This window comes from Lissotriton helveticus, chromosome 1_2 (genome assembly GCF_964261635.1).
Source record: "Lissotriton helveticus chromosome 1_2, aLisHel1.1, whole genome shotgun sequence".
Classification (NCBI taxonomy): domain Eukaryota; kingdom Metazoa; phylum Chordata; class Amphibia; order Caudata; family Salamandridae; genus Lissotriton; species Lissotriton helveticus.
The window spans coordinates 4,769,650-4,795,904 of NC_136058.1; the positions used below are offsets into that span (position 1 = coordinate 4,769,650).

At 43.3% G+C, this 26,255-nt stretch overlaps 1 protein-coding gene across 2 annotated transcripts in view; it reads left to right on the forward strand.

The window, feature by feature from the left end:
* Positions 1 to 26,255, forward strand: part of FNDC7 (fibronectin type III domain containing 7) — a 50,588-nt gene that overhangs the window by 11,970 nt on the left and 12,363 nt on the right. For both annotated transcript variants that reach the window (XM_078668333.1, XM_078668326.1), the window contains 9 exons: positions 7,521 to 7,781; positions 9,901 to 10,164; positions 11,548 to 11,802; positions 14,673 to 14,930; positions 16,577 to 16,831; positions 18,573 to 18,827; positions 20,720 to 20,980; positions 23,153 to 23,182; positions 25,572 to 25,642. In XM_078668333.1, the coding sequence (XP_078524459.1) occupies positions 7,521 to 7,781; positions 9,901 to 10,164; positions 11,548 to 11,802; positions 14,673 to 14,930; positions 16,577 to 16,831; positions 18,573 to 18,827; positions 20,720 to 20,980; positions 23,153 to 23,182; positions 25,572 to 25,603 (1,871 nt within the window). In that variant the 3' untranslated portion in view covers positions 25,604 to 25,642. The remainder of the gene's footprint in view (positions 1 to 7,520; positions 7,782 to 9,900; positions 10,165 to 11,547; positions 11,803 to 14,672; positions 14,931 to 16,576; positions 16,832 to 18,572; positions 18,828 to 20,719; positions 20,981 to 23,152; positions 23,183 to 25,571; positions 25,643 to 26,255) is intronic.

Genomic DNA, 26,255 nt, shown 5'->3' on the forward strand with positions numbered 1-26,255 from the left:
TCTAAATGGGAATCATTTACAAAGTTGCTATCTATCCTGCTGAACTTAGCACTTGTTTTCCAAAGTTGGATACTCCTGTTCCATATCATGGCGTGATAAGGATCACCGGAACAAGGGTGGTGCATGCCTGCAGTCTATTTCCTAGAGAGGCTTTTGCAACAAAAGTCTGGTGTGGGGAAGATATAGGAAGGAGCAGTAAAATTAAATGCAAGGATAAGCTCTAGACCTAGGGCCAAATCTGTGAAGTCGCCATGTTGCTCTTTGACTGACAAACTGCGTTTTCAAGTACTCCATTTAAAAGTTCCGCTCTGAGCAGAGAGGAGATGTGCAAGACGTCACAGCAATATTTCTGAACCTGACTTTGATTATATGACTAGCTGTGAGGTGTCTGCATTTTAAGGGATGGGATCTGCATAGGGTTTCAACCTGTCTCTTGAAACTGCGGCACAAACTACCTAGCAGCAATTTCTGGCATGGCTTGTTCAAGGTAGTAGCCCCAGCTGTTTGCTCTCTTCACCCTTGTGCTATGAACAGGCTGCCTGTGGAAAAAGATTAAATGGTTTGTCAAGGATATCTTCTTAGTTGCACAGAAGGAAATGGGCCCTGCAATCTGTGCAACTGCTGAAATGTTCATAACCACCCCAAAATGCCAGTTATCAAGGGTGCACTGAAATTCTGCTTAATGCGCGCTGTATGTTGCATGAACCTGTTTGCCATTTTTTGCTGACAGATAAAACCCTTAATGTGCTTGGTGCATTTCAAATAGGCTCCTAGCCTTTTGAAAACAGTAGGGTCCGCAGTCATTCAGCAGTCACAGGAAGTGGAAACTGATGGTTCAAATAGGCCAAAGTACCCCTATTTGCCACACTTCGAGGGAGACCCCACTCTCTTCATCATTACAGACACAGACTTCAGTCTTGAACTTTTGTCCTACAAAACTTTGTTTCTTTTCAGATAGGTTAATCGAATTAGTCCAATACAAACAAAACCACTTTACCCAGAATGCATTAGTTTGTGACATTATGAGTCCAGAACTGGAAACAGTGTCCATAATGATCTGGAGGGAGATGTTCAACCAACTTCTCACAGACCTGTGCAGCCTCTACTCATGGAACCCCATTGTTGGTCAACCAGACCCCGCAGTGGCTATTTTGTGCAGTGTGCATGCAGATGGGTAAAGATGTAGGCCTCCCATTGCTCCAAGAGGTAAAGGAAGCATGTCCTACTCCAGAACACTTAATATATCAAAACCCTTATCATTTAGAGCCTCCCTTACACCTACAGATGAAGGAGAAGACCTCTCTTAATGACACTAACCCGTTTGTACTCACCTTTTCTCGCCAATTTAAAATAACAGTGCTAGATGCTTTGGTGGAGCTTCAGTTGCATAGGGCACGTAATAAAAAATAAACAAATTATATAGAAACATTTGCTCATCTATGCATCATTCATAGAAATTATGATGTTGACGCAAAAACTGTTCTCCTAGACGTTTTAGTGATTATCATTATCGCCTTTAAGAGTTCCAGCTATTGGCTTTTCCAATGTTTTTATGCCAACCGTGGGAATGACCTACAATCTTGTGCTGGTTTTCCTATTGAAGAAAACCCATTTCATGACGGCCTCTGATACATGCATGGGTCTTGGTGGATGATGGCTATTTTTAATCTACCATTCTAACATGGCAGACTGCCATGCTAAAATGGTCAATTAAAATGTTACAAAAAGAAGTGAAAAACAAGTGGCCATGAAGCTCAAAAACGGAAGTGAGTGACACAGCAGCATTTTGCAGTTGACTGGTCCTTGTAAAATAAATAAATAAGTAAACAAAAAACCAATTAACACTGGGTTCAGTGCCTCGAGGAGAGAAAAGGGAGCATGTTGGGGGATGTGGGAGTTTTGAGTGCATAGAAAGATACAGTCGGAAAGATCAAGGAGACACATGCACTCCCAATGGAGTGCCGCATCCTGAATAAAAGAGCCCCCTGAGGTATGCCATTGAAGAATACAGCTCATCCCATTAGAACACAGTAAGACCAAAATGCTCCTGGCTGGTACAACTCAAGAATAGGGAGAAAAACCATCAAATCAAGAGAAGAGAATTGGGATAGGATGCAAAGCCATCCAATCATGGGCAGAGGGCTTACCCAAAAGCCCACTTTAATTATATGTTAGGTACTGGAAATAATAGGTGTGCCTAGATATAGCTAAGGCCAGAGTTGGACTAGCCCACAGAAACATCAGGCAGTGCCCGATGGGCTGATCTGATCTGTGTGTAGGGCGTTTTTTAGCAGTTTGTGGGACAGTTCTATAGCCAGATTGTACAGTTTTGACTGCTAATTGCCCTGATATTACCACAAACATTGCCTACAGCAGACACAAATGCATTCAGTCTCTAGTACCTTAAAAAATACTCATACTGCATGACTTTACAAGTTCAAAACTGACCTGATGTGCAAGTGGGGACCCTTTTTAGGTTTTGCCTGGCGAAAAGATGCGCTCTGCGCATCTTTTTCGCGCAGGCGAAATCCTGATGAGTTCTGTAGTGTGGCTTTGGGTCGGCCCTCGTCATTCATTGGCTGGCTCCATAAATGGAGCCTAGCCATTGGACGAGGGGCCTGTCCGTCAATGCCGGACCAGATTCGGGGGCGTTCCCGCGTTTCTTTGGCTTTTGCCGACGTCACGCGACGCCGGGAACGCCCCCGATTCTGTTCCGGCATTGCCGGCACCTCCCTTGCTCCCCCTCCCGCTTGTTTCCTGGTGCCCGTCTTCTGCTCCGGCCGGCCGTCGTCAGCTCTCTCCTCCCCCTTTCCCGCCCCCTCCCGCTTCTCTCTGATGCCCGCCTTCCGGTGAGACACTGTGATGAATGCCACTGAAAGCCCTGGATGGACTGGGCTGGGTCCGGGTCAGTCTGCTCGGTAGTGGGCTGACTAAAGCGTGAACGCTTGAAAACAGCTTGAAACATTGAAAGAACATATTTGAACCAGCCTTTGACAATAAATTATGACGTAATGCAGCTAACACAAATGTAACGTGTGAAACTGCAGACTATGTTCAGCCAGAGTGGAGCTTCAGAGTGGAGCTTCAGAGTGCAGAGTGGAGCTTCAGAGTGGAGCTTCAGAGTGCAGAGTGGAGCTTCAGAGTGCAGAGTGGAGCTTCAGAGTGGAGCTTCAGAGTGGAGCTTCAGAGTGGAGCTTCAGAGTGGAGCTTCAGAGTGCAGAGTGGAGCTTCAGAGTGGAGCTTCAGAGTGCAGAGTGGAGCTTCAGAGTGCAGAGTGGAGCTTCAGAGTGCAGAGTGGAGCTTCAGAGTGCAGAGTGGAGCTTCAGAGTGGAGCTTCAGAGTGCAGAGTGGAGCTTCAGAGTGGAGCTTCAGAGTGCAGAGTGGAGCTTCAGAGTGGAGCTTCAGAGTGCAGAGTGGAGCTTCAGAGTGCAGAGTGGAGCTTCAGAGTGCAGAGTGGAGCTTCAGAGTGCAGAGTGGAGCTTCAGAGTGCAGCTTCAGAGTGCAGAGTGGAGCTTCAGAGTGGAGCTTCAGAGTGCAGAGTGGAGCTTCAGAGTGGAGCTTCAGAGTGCAGAGTGGAGCTTCAGAGTGGAGCTTCAGAGTGCAGAGTGGAGCTTCAGAGTGGAGCTTCAGAGTGCAGAGTGGAGCTTCAGAGTGGAGCTTCAGAGTGCAGAGTGGAGCTTCAGAGTGCAGAGTGGAGCTTCAGAGTGCAGAGTGGAGCTTCAGAGTGGAGCTTCAGAGTGCAGAGTGGAGCTTCAGAGTGCAGAGTGGAGCTTCAGAGTGCAGAGTGGAGCTTCAGAGTGCAGAGTGGAGCTTCAGAGTGCAGAGTGGAGCTTCAGAGTGGAGCTTCAGAGTGGAGCTTCAGAGTGGAGCTTCAGAGTGGAGCTTCAGAGTGGAGCTTCAGAGTGCAGAGTGGAGCTGCAGATTCAGAGTGGAGCTGCAGATTCAGAGTGGAGCTGCAGATTCAGAGTGGAGCTGCAGAGTGGAGCTTCAGAGTGGAGCTGCAGAGTGGAGCTGCAGAGTGGAGCTTCAGAGTGGCGCTTCAGAGTGGAGCTTCAGAGTGGAGCTTCAGAGTGGAGCTTCAGAGTGCAGAGTGGAGCTTCAGAGTGCAGAGTGGAGCTTCAGAGTGGAGCTTCAGAGTGCAGAGTGGAGCTTCAGAGTGGAGCTTCAGAGTGCAGAGTGGAGCTTCAGAGTGGAGCTTCAGAGTGCAGAGTGGAGCTTCAGAGTGGAGCTTCAGAGTGCAGAGTGGAGCTTCAGAGTGCAGAGTGGAGCTTCAGAGTGCAGAGTGGAGCTTCAGAGTGCAGAGTGGAGCTTCAGAGTGCAGCTTCAGAGTGCAGAGTGGAGCTTCAGAGTGGAGCTTCAGAGTGGAGCTTCAGAGTGGAGCTTCAGAGTGGAGCTTCAGAGTGGAGCTTCAGAGTGGAGCTTCAGAGTGCAGAGTGGAGCTGCAGATTCAGAGTGGAGCTGCAGATTCAGAGTGGAGCTGCAGATTCAGAGTGGAGCTGCAGATTCAGAGTGGAGCTGCAGAGTGGAGCTGCAGAGTGGAGCTTCAGAGTGGAGCTTCAGAGTGGCGCTTCAGAGTGGCGCTTCAGAGTGGAGCTTCAGAGTGGAGCTTCAGAGTGGAGCTTCAGAGTGGAGCTTCAGAGTGGAGCTTCAGAGTGGAGCTTCAGAGTGCAGAGTGGAGCTTCAGAGTGGAGCTTCAGAGTGGAGCTTCAGAGTGGAGCTTCAGAGTGCAGAGTGGAGCTTCAGAGTGGAGCTTCAGAGTGCAGAGTGGAGCTTCAGAGTGGAGCTTCAGAGTGCAGAGTGGAGCTTCAGAGTGGAGCTTCAGAGTGCAGAGTGGAGCTTCAGAGTGGAGCTTCAGAGTGCAGAGTGGAGCTTCAGAGTGCAGAGTGGAGCTTCAGAGTGCAGAGTGGAGCTTCAGAGTGCAGCTTCAGAGTGCAGAGTGGAGCTTCAGAGTGCAGCTTCAGAGTGCAGAGTGGAGCTTCAGAGTGCAGCTTCAGAGTGCAGAGTGGAGCTTCAGAGTGGAGCTTCAGAGTGCAGAGTGGAGCTTCAGAGTGGAGCTTCAGAGTGCAGAGTGGAGCTTCAGAGTGGAGCTTCAGAGTGCAGAGTGGAGCTTCAGAGTGGAGCTTCAGAGTGGAGCTTCAGAGTGGAGCTTCAGAGTGGAGCTTCAGAGTGGAGCTTCAGAGTGCAGAGTGGAGCTGCAGATTCAGAGTGGAGCTGCAGATTCAGAGTGGAGCTGCAGATTCAGAGTGGAGCTGTAGAGTGGAGCTGCAGAGTGGAGCTGCAGAGTGGAGCTGCAGAGTGGAGCTGCAGAGTGGCGCTTCAGAGTGGCGCTTCAGAGTGGAGCTTCAGAGTGGAGCTTCAGAGTGGAGCTTCAGAGTGGAGCTTCAGAGTGCAGAGTGGAGCTTCAGAGTGGAGCTTCAGAGTGCAGAGTGGAGCTTCAGAGTGGAGCTTCAGAGTGCAGAGTGGAGCTTCAGAGTGGAGCTTCAGAGTGCAGAGTGGAGCTTCAGAGTGGAGCTTCAGAGTGCAGAGTGGAGCTTCAGAGTGGAGCTTCAGAGTGCAGAGTGGAGCTTCAGAGTGGAGCTTCAGAGTGCAGAGTGGAGCTTCAGAGTGCAGAGTGGAGCTTCAGAGTGCAGAGTGGAGCTTCAGAGTGGAGCTTCAGAGTGGAGCTTCAGAGTGGAGCTTCAGAGTGGAGCTTCAGAGTGGAGCTTCAGAGTGGAGCTTCAGAGTGCAGAGTGGAGCTTCAGAGTGCAGAGTGGAGCTTCAGAGTGCAGAGTGGAGCTGCAGATTCAGAGTGGAGCTGCAGATTCAGAGTGGAGCTGCAGATTCAGAGTGGAGCTGCAGAGTGGAGCTGCAGAGTGGAGCTGCAGAGTGGAGCTTCAGAGTGGCGCTTCAGAGTGGCGCTTCAGAGTGGCGCTTCAGAGTGGAGCTTCAGAGTGGAGCTTCAGAGTGGAGCTTCAGAGTGGAGCTTCAGAGTGCAGAGTGGAGCTTCAGAGTGGAGCTTCAGAGTGCAGAGTGGAGCTTCAGAGTGGAGCTTCAGAGTGCAGAGTGGAGCTTCAGAGTGGAGCTTCAGAGTGCAGAGTGGAGCTTCAGAGTGGAGCTTCAGAGTGCAGAGTGGAGCTTCAGAGTGGAGCTTCAGAGTGCAGAGTGGAGCTTCAGAGTGCAGAGTGGAGCTTCAGAGTGCAGAGTGGAGCTTCAGAGTGCAGAGTGGAGCTTCAGAGTGCAGAGTGGAGCTTCAGAGTGCAGAGTGGAGCTTCAGAGTGCAGATTCAGAGTGCAGAGTGGAGCTTCAGAGTGCAGAGTGGAGCTTCAGAGTGGAGCTTCAGAGTGGAGCTTCAGAGTGGAGCTTCAGAGTGGAGCTTCAGAGTGGAGCTTCAGAGTGGAGCTTCAGAGTGCAGAGTGGAGCTTCAGAGTGCAGCTTCAGAGTGCAGAGTGGAGCTTCAGAGTGGAGCTTCAGAGTGGAGCTTCAGAGTGGAGCTTCAGAGTGGAGCTTCAGAGTGTCAAGAGCAATGCCAATAGCTCTAACTTTAACAAAGGCAAAACCATTGCATTGTAAATGCTTGTTTAGCTATCTGGTTCGCTAACACGGGTCACTTATTTTGGTGTCCCAGTGTGACCGTGGTTAAGGCTGTCTGTAGCCAAGACCCTTAACCCCTTCACTGTGGGGCTGATTCCCCTGCTGTGCTGGGGGGAGGGAGGGTGCGCACAGCGCCCCCATGCTCATGACGAGCTCGGCGCGTCATGAGCCACGGTGCTCGTGTGCTCATGGCGAGCTGAGCTCGTCATGGCCACACCCGTTTGTGTAGAACGCTCACACAGCAGGGGAATTAGCCCCGCGTGGGAGCGTTCTGACGGTCATGATGAGCTCAGCTCTTCATATTCAATATGTATGTTGAATATGGTCCATATGGTCTCCTTTTATCCTGACAAGAGACATGACACATACATAAGAGATGATCTGTGATGTCATATCAGTGTACACCCAAAGCAACTGGACACCATTGTGATGTCACAGCAGTGCGCAACCAAAGCAGTTCTACACCGCCATAATGTCATATCAGTGTGCACCCAAGGAAGTGGACACCACTGTGCCGTTACAGCAGTATGTGGCCAACATCATTGTATACCACAATGATATCACAGGGCTGACTAGGACTACCATTATATAGTGCTCTAATCAGCAACAGATAGCCACACAGGTACACTTCTCATTCACTCACTCTTCTTGATCTTGTTCATAATGCGACACCCACAGTCGGCAGTGGCCTTGTCCCATCTCCACAGCTCACCACAGTCTTGAAGTACCAGAAGAAATGCCCTGCTCTGCCAGCATCGTCTCTGCCTATATTCAACACCCTCTATCGATTCTCTTGATCCAAGGGACATAGAGTGGCGGAAGTGATCATCCCACCTTCTTTTCCCCATTCCAGTCCTACACCTCTGTTTATAGTCAGTTCCATGTATTGTAATAACATTATGATATTGGTGTGCTGATTGGATAATGGTTGTATTGATGTTCTTTCATAGTTTTGGCAGCTGCAAACGTCAGTGCAAGCTCTGAAAGTTCTGACAGCGTGCAAGTGGTGTGGAGTCCTGTTTATGCAGCTGTGTCCTACTCGGTGTCGATTGTGCGCTCAGATGGGTTGGGAAGCCGAATAACCGAGAATACAACCGACACCAATCTGACATTTACTGGTCTTGATCCTGGAACCGTCTACACCATCATCGTAAACGCCTGGGATGAAAATGGGAATCCTGGAGATAGTTTCACTCTCACTCAAATAACACGTAAGTGTTAAAAAAAGTTATGCTGTGACCATTACACCAACAAATTGTTCCAACTGCTTACACAACCCATTCACTTTGCATGGCATTTATAGTCTTTTGTTTGATTGCAAAGGCTATGCACATTGTGCTCCTTACCCACCTGCAAAGTCCATAGTTATCTTTGTATAATTTAATGACACTACAGCTTGAAGAGAAACGCTGTATCTGTTAAAACAATGGCCAATGACCTTGAAAGCTACTTGATGCTGTGACTAGATCAATATTTGATTGATAGAGTGATATTCGAGACAACAGTTATTTCCATAGGCATTTCAGACCAGTGATAACATCTCTAAAAAGTCCTTCCTACCCAGTTAAAACCACTACTAGTAGCTATTCCACTCACATAAAACAGATTCTAGTATTCAGTCAGCAATGCCAGAAGAAGAGCAGGAAAGTGCGAGTTGAAAAATCCTTGTGTGATAATTTGGTGCTTGTGTCAGGGCCCTGCTATTACAACAGTATTCCCCTGTGTAGAAAACACCCACTGTCCCCAAGAAAGCATGCCTGATATCCACTGACACCGGGCTTGTCTACATTAGGCAGAATTTATCTGGTACAGAATATCAAACCATATTATATGATATCAACTTTATAAAACTGATGTTTATATAACTGTATGGTATTATACCTCAGAACTGGGAAATATAAGCACTCCAGGTGGAGGAAAGTGGAGGCTCAGGGCAGTATTAGGATGGCGGGCGGACCGACGTAGAAAGGGACCTCGCGATATAAGTGCGGCGGGCCCGTGGGGGTGATTAGGATGCGACCGCCCACTGGTGGGCACATCCTGCATTCTTGACATTGCGGCGGGCAGTGCTTTCAGCACCGCCCGCTGCAATGCCAAAAAGGCATTTGGTGCATTTTCATACACAATGTGGCAGGCACCGCGCGTGTCCTGCCATGTTGTTCATGAAACTGCAGGCGGGTACCATAGGTACCTCCATGTGCACCACCCACCCCACAACTTCCTGGGGAACCTCTACGGGCCTGCTATAGCAAACACTTCATGCCTTTCCGTGGCGGCAAATCCCCGAATGCATCGTGATATGGATGGCGGTGTCTAACAGACACCGCCACCATATTAAAACCATATTAAAACCTTTTCCACCCGGTCAACTCATCGACCGGGCGGAAAACCGGCGAATGGTCTTTCCGTCCACCGGGGTTCCCCCCCCCCCCGCCATAGTAATATGACGGGGGAAATGACATGCGGGCAGGAAAGAATGTCAGGCGGATTGCCACCGCCAAGCGGGCTGTGGCGATCCGCCCGACACTCTAATGGGTCCCTAAGTGTTGACTCAGACAACAGCATCCTTCATTTGCGATGAATGTGCGGTTCGTATACCATCACATATGTGGCTTCCATTCAGTATAGACCATACTATATCAAGAGTAGTGTGTTGGTGGGCAGCTCTTAGTTAGTGTGATGGTGAGTAGATCTTAAGCTTAGAGAAAGGGTGGTTATTTTAGATACAAGCGTGCAAAGGAGATTCTGATTATCAGAGGGAGACTATGAGGGCTCTGCTACTTAAATCTATGCCTGAGTGTCTAGAAACTCATAATGAGTTTAGTTGAAAGTATCCAACTTAGTAGAACTTATATGATTTAGACTATAGATTGTTCATCTTTATGAATGTCAAGTTGAGTATACATTGAAAGACAGAGAGACGAAAGTTAGATAAGTTGTTTACATAATTAACCTTAATCGTAATTAATCAACTATTTTGAGGTCAGCATCCACAGTGACATCAAGACCACGGGATGGAGTATTATGGATTCTGTAATTATAATCAAGCGTGCAGGTATATAGGTTGTTCTGGGGTCTGTTAGTGGCTGTTGATGATGAGAGAGCTAGTGGTCCTTTAGTCTGTTACTCTCTCGGATCGAACAGATGTGGTAGATATTTGAAATAATAATGGAGAGGCATTTTCATGCTAGTCAACACAGAGGCAAAGTTCAGGATCACTCAAATATGGCCCTGATATTGTCAGAATGCCATGATAGAAAGAAGTGATTTAATATAATGTGGAATTTGAAACATCTGCAGCACATTTATAACTATATTTGATTTAAACAGGTCCCGAGGCTCCAGCTACTATTACTGCTGCTCTTGACGTTGCAAACCTGGACGCCACTTTCAACTGGCCATCAGCACAGGGAGCTTCAGAATACACACTGACCCTCTCCAGTGATGCCGGAGACCCCATCCTGAACTGCACATCGTCATCCACATCCTGCACCATCTTCTCACTTGAGTGTGGAAAACTGTACTCGGTGTCCCTCATTGCGAGCAATGATGGAGGACCCAGTCTACCTTCGATTGCAGAGCCTTTACTAACTGGTAAGTGATCTATGCTACGGTATTCCTGTCTGATTTTGCTTTGATCTTCCCGGTGATGTTCCTCCACTGTTTAGTTATCTAGAGTCCACCTCATCTCCAAACCTACTTTAGCAAAGATAACTGATTACCCTCATGTGTTTTAAGTATGTGCCTCAATCCCAGGACCAACATCAATTCCTATGCTCATAAAAGCTTTGGGTTCAGCCTTGTACACGATGGACTTGTAAACCTGTTTTGTGGTTGTCTTTATTTTCCACACCAACCAAATCTTACTTCCACACAACACCACCACACCAACGCTCCCATTATTTTTAGGGTTGCTTGTGTGAGCATGTCCATCTATTGAGGAAATGAATGATACATATGATTTTTTTCCAAGTTCTCTAATGTTCGGTGGTTTGATCCCTAGCCTTCTCATCTTCCTCTGTGCCCAGAACCCATAGAGTCATCCTCCAAACCACTGCTAGCATTCATGTCCAGTCCAGACTTCTTCTCCAGTAGTCCTTTTGTATCCCAGGAGTGGACATTATCTTGAATGTATTTCAGGCAAAATCGTATTACGATCTCACGGAGCAACACACAGGTAATTAATAATATCCTATGTAAATAAAAACATTTACCCACTTAGATTCAGTGGATACAAATAGATTTTTTCCACATTAACCACCCACATTTGCTTTCTTGGGCATGCCTGTTTACAGGGCAACAGGTAACAGGACAGCATGTGCAGGTATCAAACTTTTTAGGACATCCTTCACAATTCTAAAAACATTTTAGCAACGGTTACAAACATTCAGGAAGCCTGAGTTCCGCCTTCTCTTTAATGGTATCCGTCTTTTGTATGTGTCGGATCTGCGTGGATCGAGGCCACCGCTGTCAGTGAAAGCACATAGACTGCTATACCAGAGGGAATTCTGGGGGGTAATGTTGATGGGTGCTCTGTAGAGCTGTTCCAATCAACCTCTAAATCGAACCAATACATCTCACTCATTCATGCATTTTTTCCAACAGAGATGGATAATATTCAGAACTAAGTCAAAAGTTTTCAAGCAGTGCTCCGTCCAGCAGTATAGTTTTATTGAACCTGCTTTCCATACCGATAGGGGAAAGTAGAGCTGCACAGTAAAATCATTTAAAAAACAGCGTGCTCATGTTTGGATGAGTTATGAGAAATCTTTAGGGGTGTGAACTGACCTTGTTAATTGATTTTCATGGTCTCTAATGTCCTCCAAAATGTCCAATTTCTGAGTCTATCTATGTAGTTAGCTCTGCAGAAATGCGTTTTACAAAATATTACAAGTTTTAGCAAATGATTATTTGGAGATGATTATGCAGAAGCCTATTTGTGCCAATTACTAACAGACTTGCTTGTGCTTTACTTAGTTCCATGTGCTCCAGAAGGTATCGCAATTTCAGAGGCGAACCCCGGCACCCTCTCCGTGTCCTGGTCTGACGTGCAGCTCGAAGACTATTATGTTGTATTTGTGAAAAGTGATGACGGACTGGAGGTGAACTGCAACACATCATCGACGCAGTGCCCTTTCCCAGCGGAATGTGGCTTCACCTATTTCATCAGTGTCTTTGCGTACAACAGAGCCGGGCAGAGTCCATTAGGGGATGTGCATAATTACACCACTGGTAAGTAAGTGAAAGGGATGCATTCTGTAATTTACCAATATCTGCAAAGATACATCGCCAACCTGCATAGTATAAAGAGGGCACGGCTGTTTACCTCAACTTTAGGCAAATGAGGGGATTGACTGTTCATGCTTGTGTTGTGGCTGCCTTATATAAAGCTAGTTGTGACGTCTGTGCAGCCTGTTTCTGCAGGATCAGATCACTCTTTATTCCGGGGCATGCCATGTATGGAATTTTATTGTGGAATCCTTGGACTCATGGAGTAGTGATTGTCAGTAGGATTGTATGTCTGAGTGTGTACCACGCCAAAGAGTTATGTGCATATTGGAGCAATGTGTTCTACAAGCCTGTAAGCCAAAAAGCATGCATAAAAATTGTTGATTGCCTATGCTGAAAAGCAGTACGAAAAGAAATGGTCACAGAGGAACTATATTCCACACAGGATCCAAAATCATCTTAGTGAATCAATGTATCCAATGTATTCATATTATAAAATAATAATGTTCATATTCAATAACAACACAGATATTTACATAGTTGTAAAAAGGTGCTCCAAAGTAGAAGAAAGAGGTGCTCAAAGATGTGCGCTAGTCAAGGTTTGACGGAAAAGGAAAGGCAACGTGCAGTGTATACATCAATGACTGATAGTCACCTACCCAGCCAATTTAAATGCTGAATATGCACGAGGAACATAATATTCTGAGGACACAGTAATTCAATTACTGTTGTCTGTACATGAAAGAAATAAAAGAATGTCGACGTTTCAACCCGATATATGTGCAGGAAAATTCAATCCTTAGAGTGGGGTCTTCTTCAGGACTTATGGAGACTTATGGAGACACCTAGGGATGGTTTAAAATAAACCACTGTGACCCTTTCTTTTCGTACTGTACTTCACTCAGATCCAGTGGACGTTCGGGTTCCCCCATTGTTTCATAACTATGCTGAAAAGCATCAGCAGAAAATAAAGAAAAAAGCAAGGCCCAGCATGATGAGGAATATGTGGCTCAGTGTCAATGCATGTACACATATATGTCATCATGCTACCGCAGCCACAGTGTGATGATATATATGTGTGCATGTGTCACCATGCATGCGCACATATGCATTATGATGCAACTGCTATTTTTTTATATTTACAATTCCAAGAGTGTGGAGGCACATCTTGGGGTGGTAAATTTAAATTTAGAAAGTGCACCTAAGGCAGGAGCAGCACAGCAGCAGATTGAAGATACTGGGCTCTCCCAAAAAGAAAAAAAGAAAAGAAATATGACTGGGAGAGGTGGAGGACCAATGGTGGAGCGAGTGGGGACGAGGGGTAAAAAACGTAAACGCCTCTGATTGGCGGACAGCATCAGGGAGTGGGTAGGCGCAACAGAGAAGCTAGGGAATAAAAAAAGGTGAACGATTTGGGAGGAGCATTGAATCAACAGTATGGCAATTAAAAACGAAACATCGCAAAGCATAACCAGCAACTGGGAGCATGGGTAAGCAATGTAGGTAAGTTTGGTTAAATATTTCAATACCAGCTGAAAGGGAGGGACAGGAGAAGCAAGGGAAGAGCTTTGTAGTTGGAATATGTAGAGTGGGGTGGCCAGATGTGTGGGGAAAGCAACATATGGGGGACAGAGTAAGAAAACACATGCACTCCCATGGAGTGCTCAAGGAAAAGAAAAAAGTTGTTTCCTGAACGTGAGCAGTGGAAAGGTAAAGTCATCCAATCAGTGCGATGGTGAAAAAGCTATGCTCCAGAGGAGAAACATAAGAAGAGGAAGGAAAGCCATAAAATAAGATGTAAGCAAATAGTAAGCAATGAGTTGACCTATATATCAGGGTGTTTGGACAAAATATCAAGGAGAAAATATTGTGTCAAGAATATCAAGGACAAAAGAATTGTGAAGGTAAGTTTCTACGAGAAAGGACATTTTTACCACACTTAACTCCACATCTAGGTACCTTGAAGATATATATATCTTCAAGGTACCTAGATGTGGAGTTAAGAATGGTAAATCTATACTTGCTTATCTGCACTTACCTTCACAATATTTTTGGTCCTCAATAGTTTTCACGCAATATTCTGTCCACACGATAATTTTTTAATCAGCATTCTATCAGACATCCAATCTCACTGTAAGCATTGGTAGTGTAAAAAATAGGTCTTCGACAACATGCAACTAAAAACTGCCTGTAGGCAGGACCTGATGTCCTCTGCATGGGCATTTAAAGGCTGCATGCCTCCTGTCCCAAAACAGGCCTCCTTCAATGCTCAAAATGATGTCCATTGAACATGTAGGAGCCAGGCATGTGACCTGCTCCGTCAACATATACTGATGTCTTCCGCATACTTCAGCTATATGCTTTCAGCATGTATTTATATTTATTCAAAATGTGATCCCCTTGTAAATGCTGCTATGCAAACGCTGTGAAGCGCTCTGAAACCTTTGAGTCAAGTTTGTGCTATACAAAACTTGATAAATAAATAAATATTTATAAAGCCAGTGACTGTGCAAATGACATGCAGCTTTCCATCAAAATAACACATCCTATTTGCAAATCAACAACGTGTGCTTTATCTTGATTGTGCGCAAATATGTAAAGCCATATTAGTGCTATTCTTATTTATACATCTATTATGAATCGACTCTATACTTCAGTACTCCAAAACAATTGATCTTTTTAAAGATCTTATGGGACAGAGGGCTCTCTGTTTTTTAAATATAAGAAATATGCCCTATAACAGTGTGCCCATACAGGCGTCAGAATGTGTCAGTGAGGTACCGCTCGCTATATTTTGTAATCTATATATAGATTTGTTTGAAAACATTTTAGCGATTGGATCTAACTTGGACTTTGTGTGTTTAACTTTTCAGCACCTTGTTGCCCTGGAGACGTGAGTCCAGCGTATGTATCCGGTGACACTCTCGAGATTGTCTGGTCTCCTGTCCGAGGCGCTGAAATGTACGAAACCAAAGCAGTGCATGGAACCAACATCATCCTCTGTAATGACACGTCAACAGTGTGCGCACTCTCAGCATTAGAGTGCGACACCACGTACAACGTCACAGTGTACTCTTTTAGTGACATCCGGGGCAGTAACACCTCGTGTCCATCGAGATACGCAACAACAGGTACAATCGTTATACAGTGTTTCTTCATAAGTTTGTTCCCTGATACTGTATGGTATCCATGTAGTTTAAACTTTAAAAAAAACACACAGAGAATCTCTCAGTGATTCCAAGTCAACAGGTCTACAAAGGCCCTTTCTCTAAGACACAAGCATTTACTGGTATGTAAAAATTGGTCCTGTTAGTATTCTGTGTTACTGTGCACCTTGCACTTTAATACCTGGCTCAAATGTGCATGCATGCATCAATAGTGCACATGCACTGCAGTAACAAGTATAGTCCAAGAAATTTCCAGTGATCCCCAGTGGTGTTCTGAAGTGTATGACCATCGCAGGCATATCATCATGCCAGACGGCCTGCAGAAACTTTACTTCAGGAGAGGGGGTTCTTTTATACTTTGGAATATATATTTGCACAAATAAAATGGGTTGAAATTAAAGAAAATATTGTGTGCCCACCCACATAAGGGTCTTTTTATATGTGCCTAAATTATTTCAGTTAGAAGTTGAACTTTTTTTTACCTAACTCAAACACCATCAACAGGGCATTGGGTGATTTTCAGATGCCCGAGTGAATATGCAGTTATGGAGCACTTGGGTTCTGTAAAGGCTTCTTAAGGTATGGTGATCAATGGGTTGGAGGACCAGGTATCACACCTGAAGGAGTTCAATAAATAATCAATGGAAAAATAAGTATTACCTTACTTTGATGATTTTCTCTGACACATCTTATTCAGTCAGGAGATGAAAAGAAATAAGTGGGGAGCTGATGTAAAATTATTCCTGCAGTATACAGCTACCTGCTCCCCCTGAAACATGTTTTTTGTTAAAGGACAGATGAGCCAGATGATCATCTTAAATTATAATGGAAACCGGGTGATACTTGGTGATATCTAATTTAAGATGGTGTTCTAGCAAAAGTGGCTTATCCATATGTTTTGGACATATTCAAAATGACTTCATTTTATCAATGAGGTGATCGAAAGACAAAGCTGGTGGTAGGACAACTCTTGCTGCACTAGTAATTCAATTGGATTCAGAGAAAAGCTAGTCTTGTGGATTTTAGATGTGTTAACTTTTGCTAAAAGTCTTTAAGTGTTGAATGTCAAATAGGAAACCCTCTACTGAAACATGGATTAAGGATTTTGTTTCATTGGCTGGCTTGGAGAAGGTATCTTACAAAAACGGGAAAGTCATGCTAAAATGTTTGCTGATGTTTAAATCTATGGTTACTCGTAATATGGCATTTTGATTGCAGGGGGTTTATTTTTTAAATCTTGCATACGCTTTGCCTCTCCTCTCTTTGCTTTGTTTCTCATAACCCTCCTAAGCTTTTACTTAATTCCATCAGTAAATGCTTATTTAAAAAGAACAAATATCCTTATGGGTCAAACTGTTGTGAAACTAGTGATGGTGACTGTTATGATTGTAGAATTGTGTCAAAACTTTATTATTTCATTGTAATAGTTTGTTCTTAATGTAAATACATACTGTAACTAACAAAAATGTTCTTTCTTAAAAAGGTTTTAAAAACAGAATTTCAATGCACAGTTTCACATCTCTTTTCATGCAATAGCACAGCTTGATTTTATTGGATCATATTATTCACAAAAATGTGTTTTAAGTAATGAAATTTGTTATCTCTTATAGCCCCTTGCAGTCCTGAAATATTAAACATTACAACAACTGATACGTCCTCCTTTGACGTCTACTGGGAGTCCAGCAATGATGCTGCCACGTATCTTGTGACTGCAAGAGGGGATGAAGGAACGTGGAACTGCACCAGCTCTGGGATCTCCTGCACACTGGCCGGTCTCCCATGTGGATGCATGTTTGTGGTCCATGTTGTGGCGAGTTCCCCATCAGGACTGAGTTTACCCAGCTATGCTGTTCCTTTAGAAACAGGTGTGTGGGCATTGTCAATCCATGAAGCAAACAGTTGCAACACAATATAGACAAATGCAATCTTGCAAAGTGTATTCCAGGAAGACGGAATAGAATTCCATAGGACAATACATTTTGGGTCAACAATATCATTCCTGAATCAAGAGCTTAGGAAGTGATTCTCAGAGATTTGTATCAGATGGTTAAACAAAATGCTCAAGCAAAGGCTATTAAGTTTTAGCTGCATGTCAGTAGTATGCTGAGACAATAAACGTTTTACAAGATATATTTTGACAGTAGACAGGAGTTTAGAAATAAATGATGTGCCATAGTCAAGAGACCTTGATTGAGTCTCTGATCAGACATAGTTTTCAGTTTATTTCCTTCAGATTTGGTGGGGTAAATGTGTCTATCTCATACACCTAAATTCACTACTGCAAAAAATGTACCATACTGGTGGATATTCTGTTGTTCGAATCTCCTTCTGCAGACATAAACATCTTCAGTTCTTCTGAATGAGGAGGCGTGAAACAAGTTCTATGGATTTTTTAGTGCATCTAAGTGGGACTTTGGGGCGTAAAAAAACGGATGAATCTGTCCCAGTAAATTGGTGATTGCTGCAGTCTATTTGTTAGTATTCACCAATCTCAAAATTCCACTGTGTAATTCTGAGGTTTTCACTCCACTGCGCAGTAATGTGTACAGTACTTTGTAATTTGAACTGCCTTAAACAATGCAGTTGACAATAATAAGCCCTAGTGTTCATTTCCATAAAGCTTCACACTTCCCCTCAGCCATGAAAATACACATGTCCCTTTTGATGATCCATGATTTTTCTTTCTCTGACCTCCAAGAGAGTCAATGCATATCACCTGGTCATTACCCCTAGTGAGGCTTGGACAGCCTTGAAAGTTTTCTAACACTTTGTTCCTCGTCAGAAGTCCACTTACATATTGGACACCTCTCAAACTCTTGTAGACAACCCCTGCTCTAACCTTCACTACCACAAAATCCCATGACTACTCAGCCTTTGATCTATTTTCAACACAATCAATGTGTACATTATTGGCAGCAGACATACCTTGAAAGGTAGAACAAATATGCAGGGTGAACTCCTAAGGCTCCTTAAAACAGGTGAAAGATTACAGAAATTGGGTCTGTTTTCTATTAAGCATTTTGGTATTACAACTATATGTATAGACCTGGTCAGCAGATAATATTGCTCGATGGATGACAGCAAGTCATATCATCTGCTAAAACTAATGACGAATGAATGAATAAATTCTCTGAAAGTGGCCTTGTACTAGTGATTCGATCATTTCTCTGTTGATCGAGATTTACTGTTTCTCTGGCAAATGCTACCGAATCTCAGCAACGATTCATTCATATATTGTAGCCTCTTGGACCTGCCACTAACCATATAATAATTGTAACTCTTCTTCTTTTAACCCTTTCTCCTCTAAGAAGCCATCAGACACTATACTATCAATTACAAGGCTATCTATTTATGAGATGCTCTGGACAAAGAACATTTTGTGTGGCATTGAGCTATGCTATGTAGACATTCTATTGTGTGACTATGATCTTGTGAAGCACTAAGTACCATCTTAATTCAAATGTCAATAATCTTTGTGTGTCGGTTCAATATTCTCATTGTAAAAACATGTGTATTCAGCTGTCTACTCGAGAGCAACCACAGGCCCAGATGCTTTGCTGGGTGGATAATGCTAACAGTGATTTAATTTCTTTTTCTCCCCTAAAGCTCCATGCTGCCCTACTAATCTGCAAGCAGTTCAAGTTACTCAGGCCATGACCAATGTCAGCTGGTCAACTGCATTGGGTGCACAGACCTACACGACAATGCTGGAATCGTCAAAAGGACAGGCTAAGTGCACCACCCTCCAGAACCACTGCCTTCTGGGCTGTATCACGTGTAGCAGCAACTACTCCGTGTCGTTGGAAGCCATCAGCGAAACAGGACTCAAGTCCGTGTGCACGTACCAAGGCTACTCCTCCAGTAAGAAAAGGAAAGCAATGTCCACATGTTCTGTACTATCTTCTGTTCCTTTAAGAAAGGCTTCATGTTAAAAAATGTTCTTTTGAATTTTTCATTTAAAGTGATAATACGTTTATTTGTCTTTATCTGCCACATATTGTGTAGTCAATTATTTGCACAACGTTAGACAATTAAGCATTTGAGAAATATGTTACAATTTCTAGACAACAGCGAATCATGTGCTAAACAGTGTTGCACAGCCGTACTCTTTGTGTACACTTGTACTCTACTACAAGGCCATTGCATGGAAGCAGGCTGTCAAGATGTTCTGTTGTTGTAAAATGATGGTACGTCAGTGGTAAGTCACACAGATTTTCTAGGCAGTTCTGCCATTTTACACTAACTGACTTATTTGCTCACTTTGAATATGGTGGGAGAATATATAGATGCAGACATGCACTTTGATATTTCTGTGACTTCTGTAAAAATAATAATTCATCCAAAAAGATTTGGGAAACTACTGAATTGTCTCATACAAAAAAACTAATATGACTTTTTCTGTGTCACAACGCCACAAAGTAAAATATGTTCCCTTTAGTGAGAATATTCCATTCTCATTATTTGTGTTTATAAAGTGCAATCACTAAAACATTCAAGAATGAAATTAAAATGGTGTAGATTAAAATATAAACAAAATAATCATGAACGAGATTGTAGATTTGGGAAGAAGGTTAAGAGGTACACCTTTAGAGGGAGACCAAAGGAATGAAAGCAGTGGAGGGTTAGCAGGATGAGGTCATTTTAAGGCTCATGGGCTAGCAGGCAAAAAAATAATCACAATGAGATTGAAAGCCTGTAGGGCCACTGAGTGAAGTCTAATTTGGGACGTAAAACGTAAATTACATCCACTTTTGTTAAGCGAAGAAAGTTAAAGGGCTGTGGGGATGAGTCCAATGTTACACTTAAACATGATACACAGAAAGGAAACGAGAAGCGGAATGCTAGATTGGGAGCAATCAGAGAGAAGAAATTGAAGGAGAGGTATGGGTGAGGAGAACTACGTGAACAAGAAGTTGGTTAAAGGAGTTAAGCAGTGGGACTAAGGGAGAGCAAGAAGAATGGGAAATCAGTACCCCAAAAGAGAGGAAATAAGAACGATAACACTATTTCACAGCATGGAAAGTCAAGAAGTGGAAAATTTTAAAAATTATATGATGCGAAAATTGGAAAGTGTTTGCGAGACAGAACATGTGGATTGAGAAGAAAAAAGGAGTAACACTTTAACACTAATTGCGTGTGACAGTAGAAAGTGAGAAGCAAATAGCCATAGGAAGAACACAGTCATGAGGAAAGGAAACAAACAACATTTCAGACAGAAATGGTGTCATTAACTTTCATCAGAAGAAAAATAAGTGGAGATCTGGAAAGCTTTCAGCATAGAGGAAACAGGAACAATTCATCAAGAGATTAATGAAGCAAGGGGCTGTTGGAGGCACAAAGGGAAGCAAGGCAAATTACATAATTTAGCGAAATCTAATATAGGAGAGGAAAATATTTAGAGGACACTACATGTGAGGAGAAACCAGAAATAGGGTAAAACTGGTACCAGCATTTCATCAGAAACAGTACAGGGTTTCCATCAAATATTACATTTTGATCGATAGCTGCAATAATTTATGGGGGATTTTATTACTTCTTTCCCATCTATGACTAAATATAATCTTTTCACCTAGAGGTTCAGTAGAGCATATTAAGACTATTAGGGGATTATATATGAGGTTGAGTTATAATTCTGGGACAGGGAACAGAAATCTTCAGGGCCAGCTTGCCTTTGGTACATTCTGAATGCTCCATAACCTATACACGGTTCCCATTTCTTCACCTGATTGTCTTGTTATTCTTCTATTTTCAAGGTGCCTGCTGCCCGTTGGGTGTGAGGCTCTACAGACTGTCCAGTAATGGAATACGAGTGAACTGGCGGGCCTCAGCCGAGCAAGGCCAGTATAGTGCAGACCTTTATGGATCGAAAGGCAATTTCACATGCTCCCCCAGCCTCGATTCCAGTTACTGTGATGTTACAAATATACCCTGCGGCGATGTGTACACCGTGGTAGTCGCACCAATAGATGATGATGGTTTGAAGCTTACGTTCTGTCCCAAAAAGATATATTCAGGTAACAAAACATTTATGGAATAATATGCCTGAAAGAACGTGTGATGCACTGACTTCCACAACCACCATTTTGTTATATTACTTTTATTTTATATTATGATATCCTGTGTAATCATCTTAGTAACGTATGATTATTACTTAATAATTTATCAACATGTTCATTTTTCTTCCTTTGTATATTACTTGCGCTGTGCCACCTCGCTCCACTCACTACTCAGAGTTTTATCTAGTTGTCCTGAACATAGGCAGTCCTCATTATCGGTCTCATGATTGTTTTCATTATTACCCCTGAGCAAACAAAAACTATTTCCTCATGAACTATGACCATCTTCTTCCTCCTTTTATCTTTTTCAAAATGCTTGAGATGCTTTTATTTAACATGTTGTCCACTTTGCTACTACTAATTTCTTAAACCTCTCGAGACAGGTGGTTCCCAAGTCCTGAACTTTCTCACCACACCTAGACCTGTGTCTACTGAACCCTCTTGACTGATGTGTAACCTTTCATATGGTTGTTCAAAAATCTCAAAACGAAACCATGTATAGTCTTGGTTTCACATCATGTTACTTTCCTGTTTCACTTCCTACAGAGAGACCTACTCCTATTGAAATGTAATACAACCTCCCTGGCTCTGGACCAATCACTCCGCCAGTTGACTTCACTCATGGTTCTGTTTTGAACCCTTATCGTTTGTCCCTGCAGTGCTCCCTTACACCTAATCCTACTTTGCCTGTTTCTCCAACCTATTTCCTGAAGGCACTCATATTGTCTTCTGTTGTCAATCCTTCATTCAGCAGCATAATGTAGGGTCCAGCAGCTCCTGCGGCACATGGGGGGCCCTCTACCCTTCAGGGTGCCCCAAAGTTTCAGGGGCCCCCATTCAGCCAAAGGCCAATGAATATCTGTCAGATATGGGAGACTCAGGTGCCCCTCTTCACATTCTCCCAGGGAGATGCCCTATCATTTTGTGTTACATCACTGCCCTACTTACATATCTCCAGCAACAAACGACCAAATGTTTCACTGCTAATTGTCACTAAATGCAACTGCATACCTTATACTGAACTCTGTCAAATCGGAAACCATATAACTTTATTCACTGATTGCTCATAAAACAACACAGTTCCCATACCAACTCGCCTCCACAAACACAATCTCCTCAGGCAAAGACATGAGGTTCTACTTTGGCAGTGAGATCCACCTTCATCGACACAACAGGCATAGCCGCTAATTTCCATCTACTCAACACCCCAGAAGTCCGTCCTCATCTCACACTTCACTATCCTTAAACCCCAGTCAACACCAGGAGGCAAAACCTTAGTAATTGCTTATATGTCTGCCTTCAAGACTGCTACTTATTAATGGAAGAGAAGATCCTCCACTATTCCATGAGGACCATATTTTAATCTCTTCCGCTTTAGCCTCACTGCCCCATCCTGAGACTAGTCTGGCTGGGACTCAGTTCACAGCAAAGCGATGTAACATTCTTCACCCGTGTTTCAAAGTCAGCCGATTTCCTATTCTTTTCATCGTTCTCAAACCATGTCCCTGCTTTACAGTTGTTACTCAGAATATTGCTAGTAAAAATATTACCTGACAGAAATGTGGTGTCCTAACATTGTTTTCAAGAATGTGTCCCTATTGGGTGCAGAAGTTATATTTTTGCAAATAATATTTAGGACACAATACTTCTGTCAGACAATATGTTGCTTACAATTTGCTGGTACCCTCCAAGCCAGCCAGACCTCACTAACAGAGAACCCAGTCGACTACTGTACAAATGTACTCCTTTATCCTTATAATAAGTGTCTCAACACAGTACCTGTTCACTTCCGACTGTGTAGGCTTCTGCTTGCCTCACATGTAGTCCACAAGAAACACATCTTTCTATGTTACTCAAGTAGCCACACTCACCAGCACTGACAATGACCATTATGCCTCATGCCTATAGCTTGTCATAGATTAACATAAGTTGGATATTTTGTTCCATATGCCTCTCCTATTGCACACACCTCCCACACCAGAGTTCCAGAGTTGCACATGTTATGCATTTTTCATGCTAATTGACAGACCCACTGATATGCACAATGTTTTATTGACAAATACAGGTTTACTACTAATTTTTTAACAGTGCAAAATATTCATAATTTTTCTTTCTATTCTTGCCTTTTAGTCACATGCTCTGGCAGTTCTGTTGGCATGGGTAAGATAAATATAATGTTCATTTTACATATAAAAGCAATAGAGGAACTTTGGTCTAGTTTTCTGTTTTTTCTTGTTATTGATTCCAAACCATAGGGCTGTACTTTTATAGAATATGATACCTTCGCATGTACTGAGTAGTAACCCTTCGAGTGCATAGAAGACGCAGAGTGTGGTAAAAGTCCTAAAATTCTTTAAAATGTGGGTGCGTTTGGATACAGGAGTTGCTGCTGGGCCATATTACAAAGGAGAACGTTTAAGATGAGAATCACAAGCCACAAACCCTCACACAGCTGGTACTATGAACAAGAAGTCCAGGGTGATATCCCATGTATGTCGAGATCACACTGTCTGTGAGACAAAAGTCAAACTAAAAAAGGCAGGAAGAAAAAAATAAAACAAAAATTGACCTTCTCGACGCTTCCTCGCCTCCGTAGTCCTCCCTCACTCCGCCTTACTGGAAGCATACCCATGCGACCAGTCAGCCAATCACAACGCTGCCTTAGCAGCATTGTGATTGGTCGGATCGCCGTGTTTTGGCGCTCAGACTCTGACTGGGGGCCTAGGCATGTTCTCCATGGAGGCTGTAATGAAGCAAGCATGGACAACATGCAAAGTGCGCAAGACTGATTTGGGCACTTTAGTAGGGTGCTACCACTCCTCCACTGCCCCCGCCCCCAGCGCAAAGCGGCCAGAATTAGGAGAAAATAAAATGATAACGCGAGTCATTATCATTTTATTTTCCCTTTGTGTCACTGTAGAAAAGCAGTGGGGCGACGGTCCTCCGCCTTAGAGGATGAGCCCCCCCTGTTCGCAGCCATTAAGCACTGTTAACATACTTATTTGTTCGCAAATACCCTTAACATTCCTATCATTTGTTGATCTGACATCTGGTATCAAATGATACAATGAGATGTTTATACGATTCACATTTATTTTCAATGATGAAAGGTGCTGGTCTCTTTAATGGCCGTTAGTTGTGTAGTAGCTGCAAAAAACACTGATAGGAGCTCACAGGACTAACAAACGCGAATGAACCCCCAAAATGTTGACGGACAACCTATATCACCCATTGACAAAAAAACAATATAGAACCTGATTACGAAATGTACTTTTTTCTAGATTTTTTTGTCCTGATCAGAAAGCTAAAATGAATGTACATTTTAACTATTTGTGTAAGGGATGCAAAATAAACACAAACGTTGTCCTCGTACATATTGATCAGCACTATTTAAAATGTAGTGGAATCTATTAAAGGGTGACCAGCTTGTGTCTGTCCACCTTAAGATGACACAGTAAATTATATTGTGCCCCTCGGTTTCCCACCAATCAATCAACACAGCATAACAATAAACTATCCGAAAAATGATTGCAACAAACAAAACCTGATAACACGGTTATGGTCAGCATACTTATTCCGAAAAATTGAACACTGGGCTTGAGTCTACTGGGCTTGAGTCCTGGCCTGGACTTCCTCATAGATCTTTTCCTGGGTCTAACACAGGGCTGCTAAAATCATTGCTTCCTGGATCTAATACAGGACTGCTAAAAGTCATTGCAGGGACACAAGACTGCTAAAAGTCATTGTTTACGGGGACACACTGCTAAAAATCATTGTTTCCTGGATCTGATACAGGACGGCTAAATGTCACTGTTTTCCGGATCTGGCAAAGGCTGCTTGATATAAGCCATTGTTTACTGACACAAGACTGCTAAAAGTAATTGTTTCCTGATTATGAAACAGGAGTGCTAAAAGTCATTGTTTCCTGATTATGACACAGGACCGCGAAAAGTCATTGTTTAGGGACACAGGACGGCTTAACGTCATTGTTTCCAGACACAGGACTTCTAAAAGACATTGTTTAGGGACACAGGACAGCGAAAAGTCATTGTTTACTCACACAGAGCTGCTGAAAATAATTGTTTCCTGGATCTGACACAGGACCGCTAAATGTCATTGTTTCCCGGATGTGATATAGGAGTGCTTGCTATAAGCCATTGTTTTGACACAAGACAGCTAAAAGTCATGGTTTCCCGCATATGACACAGGACTGCTTAATGTCACTGCATTCCGGATCTGTCAGTACTGCTATAAGCCATTGTTTACTGACACTGAGCTGCTAAAAGTCATTGTTTCCTGGATCTAACACAGGGCTGTTAAAAGTCATTGTTTAATGGATCTAACAGAGGATTGCTAAAAGTAATTTTCCCCAGATCTGACCCAGGACTGCTAAAAGTCATTTTTGCCCAGATCTGACACTGCTAAAAGTAATTATTGGAAGTACTTTGTGAACGTTCAGATCTCCACAGTTCTTAATTCTTCTTCTCTAAAACATCTTATAAGTTTTGGACTAAATACCCGTCAATGCTAAATAAATGTTTTGTTTTAGTGATTTACAGGGGGAAGAGAAGTGCAGACTAACGTCCAAACTTTCATGCAAAAATCAGTCCAGGTAAACCGGTAAGTTAACTTATATTACTTATACATAATAATTCTGTGAACAATACACATATGCTTGTATTAAAGTTTCTTAGTATACCGTAATACACTATTGCTTTGTGAGTGATTTCTGCATCACAGAATTATTTCTCATTCATCTCTTGCCATATTTTGTCAGGACCTTGTTTAGTGTGTGTGTGTGTGTGTGTGTGCACGCTTGACTTGAGTGCGTGTCCTTGTATGACAAATTTAGATATTTGATTAAGAGTGTTTTTGGAAGTGTAACTTCCACTGACGAGGGTGCAGACCTATTTAGACATTAGGAACCATTGAAGGTGACTGAAAACAGGGGACATGTCCGGCAGACTCCAAGCAGCCATCTTCTGTATATATTAATGCAGACTTATTTGTTTTTTCGATGGGCCCAATTAAAGGGGATTACTAAAGTAGAGATGCGGCTGCACAACTTCTTAGGAAAGTTACAAAAATAAAATGTTCTGCAAAACTTGTAGATGTTACAAACAGGCTTTATTGGTGGATGCCAGCTGATGTGTGATAGAAAGAGCAGAGTCGATGACTATGCCTAGAATTCTAGCTCAGCCAACTGGAGGGGGCAGGTTTCATTTACAAATCC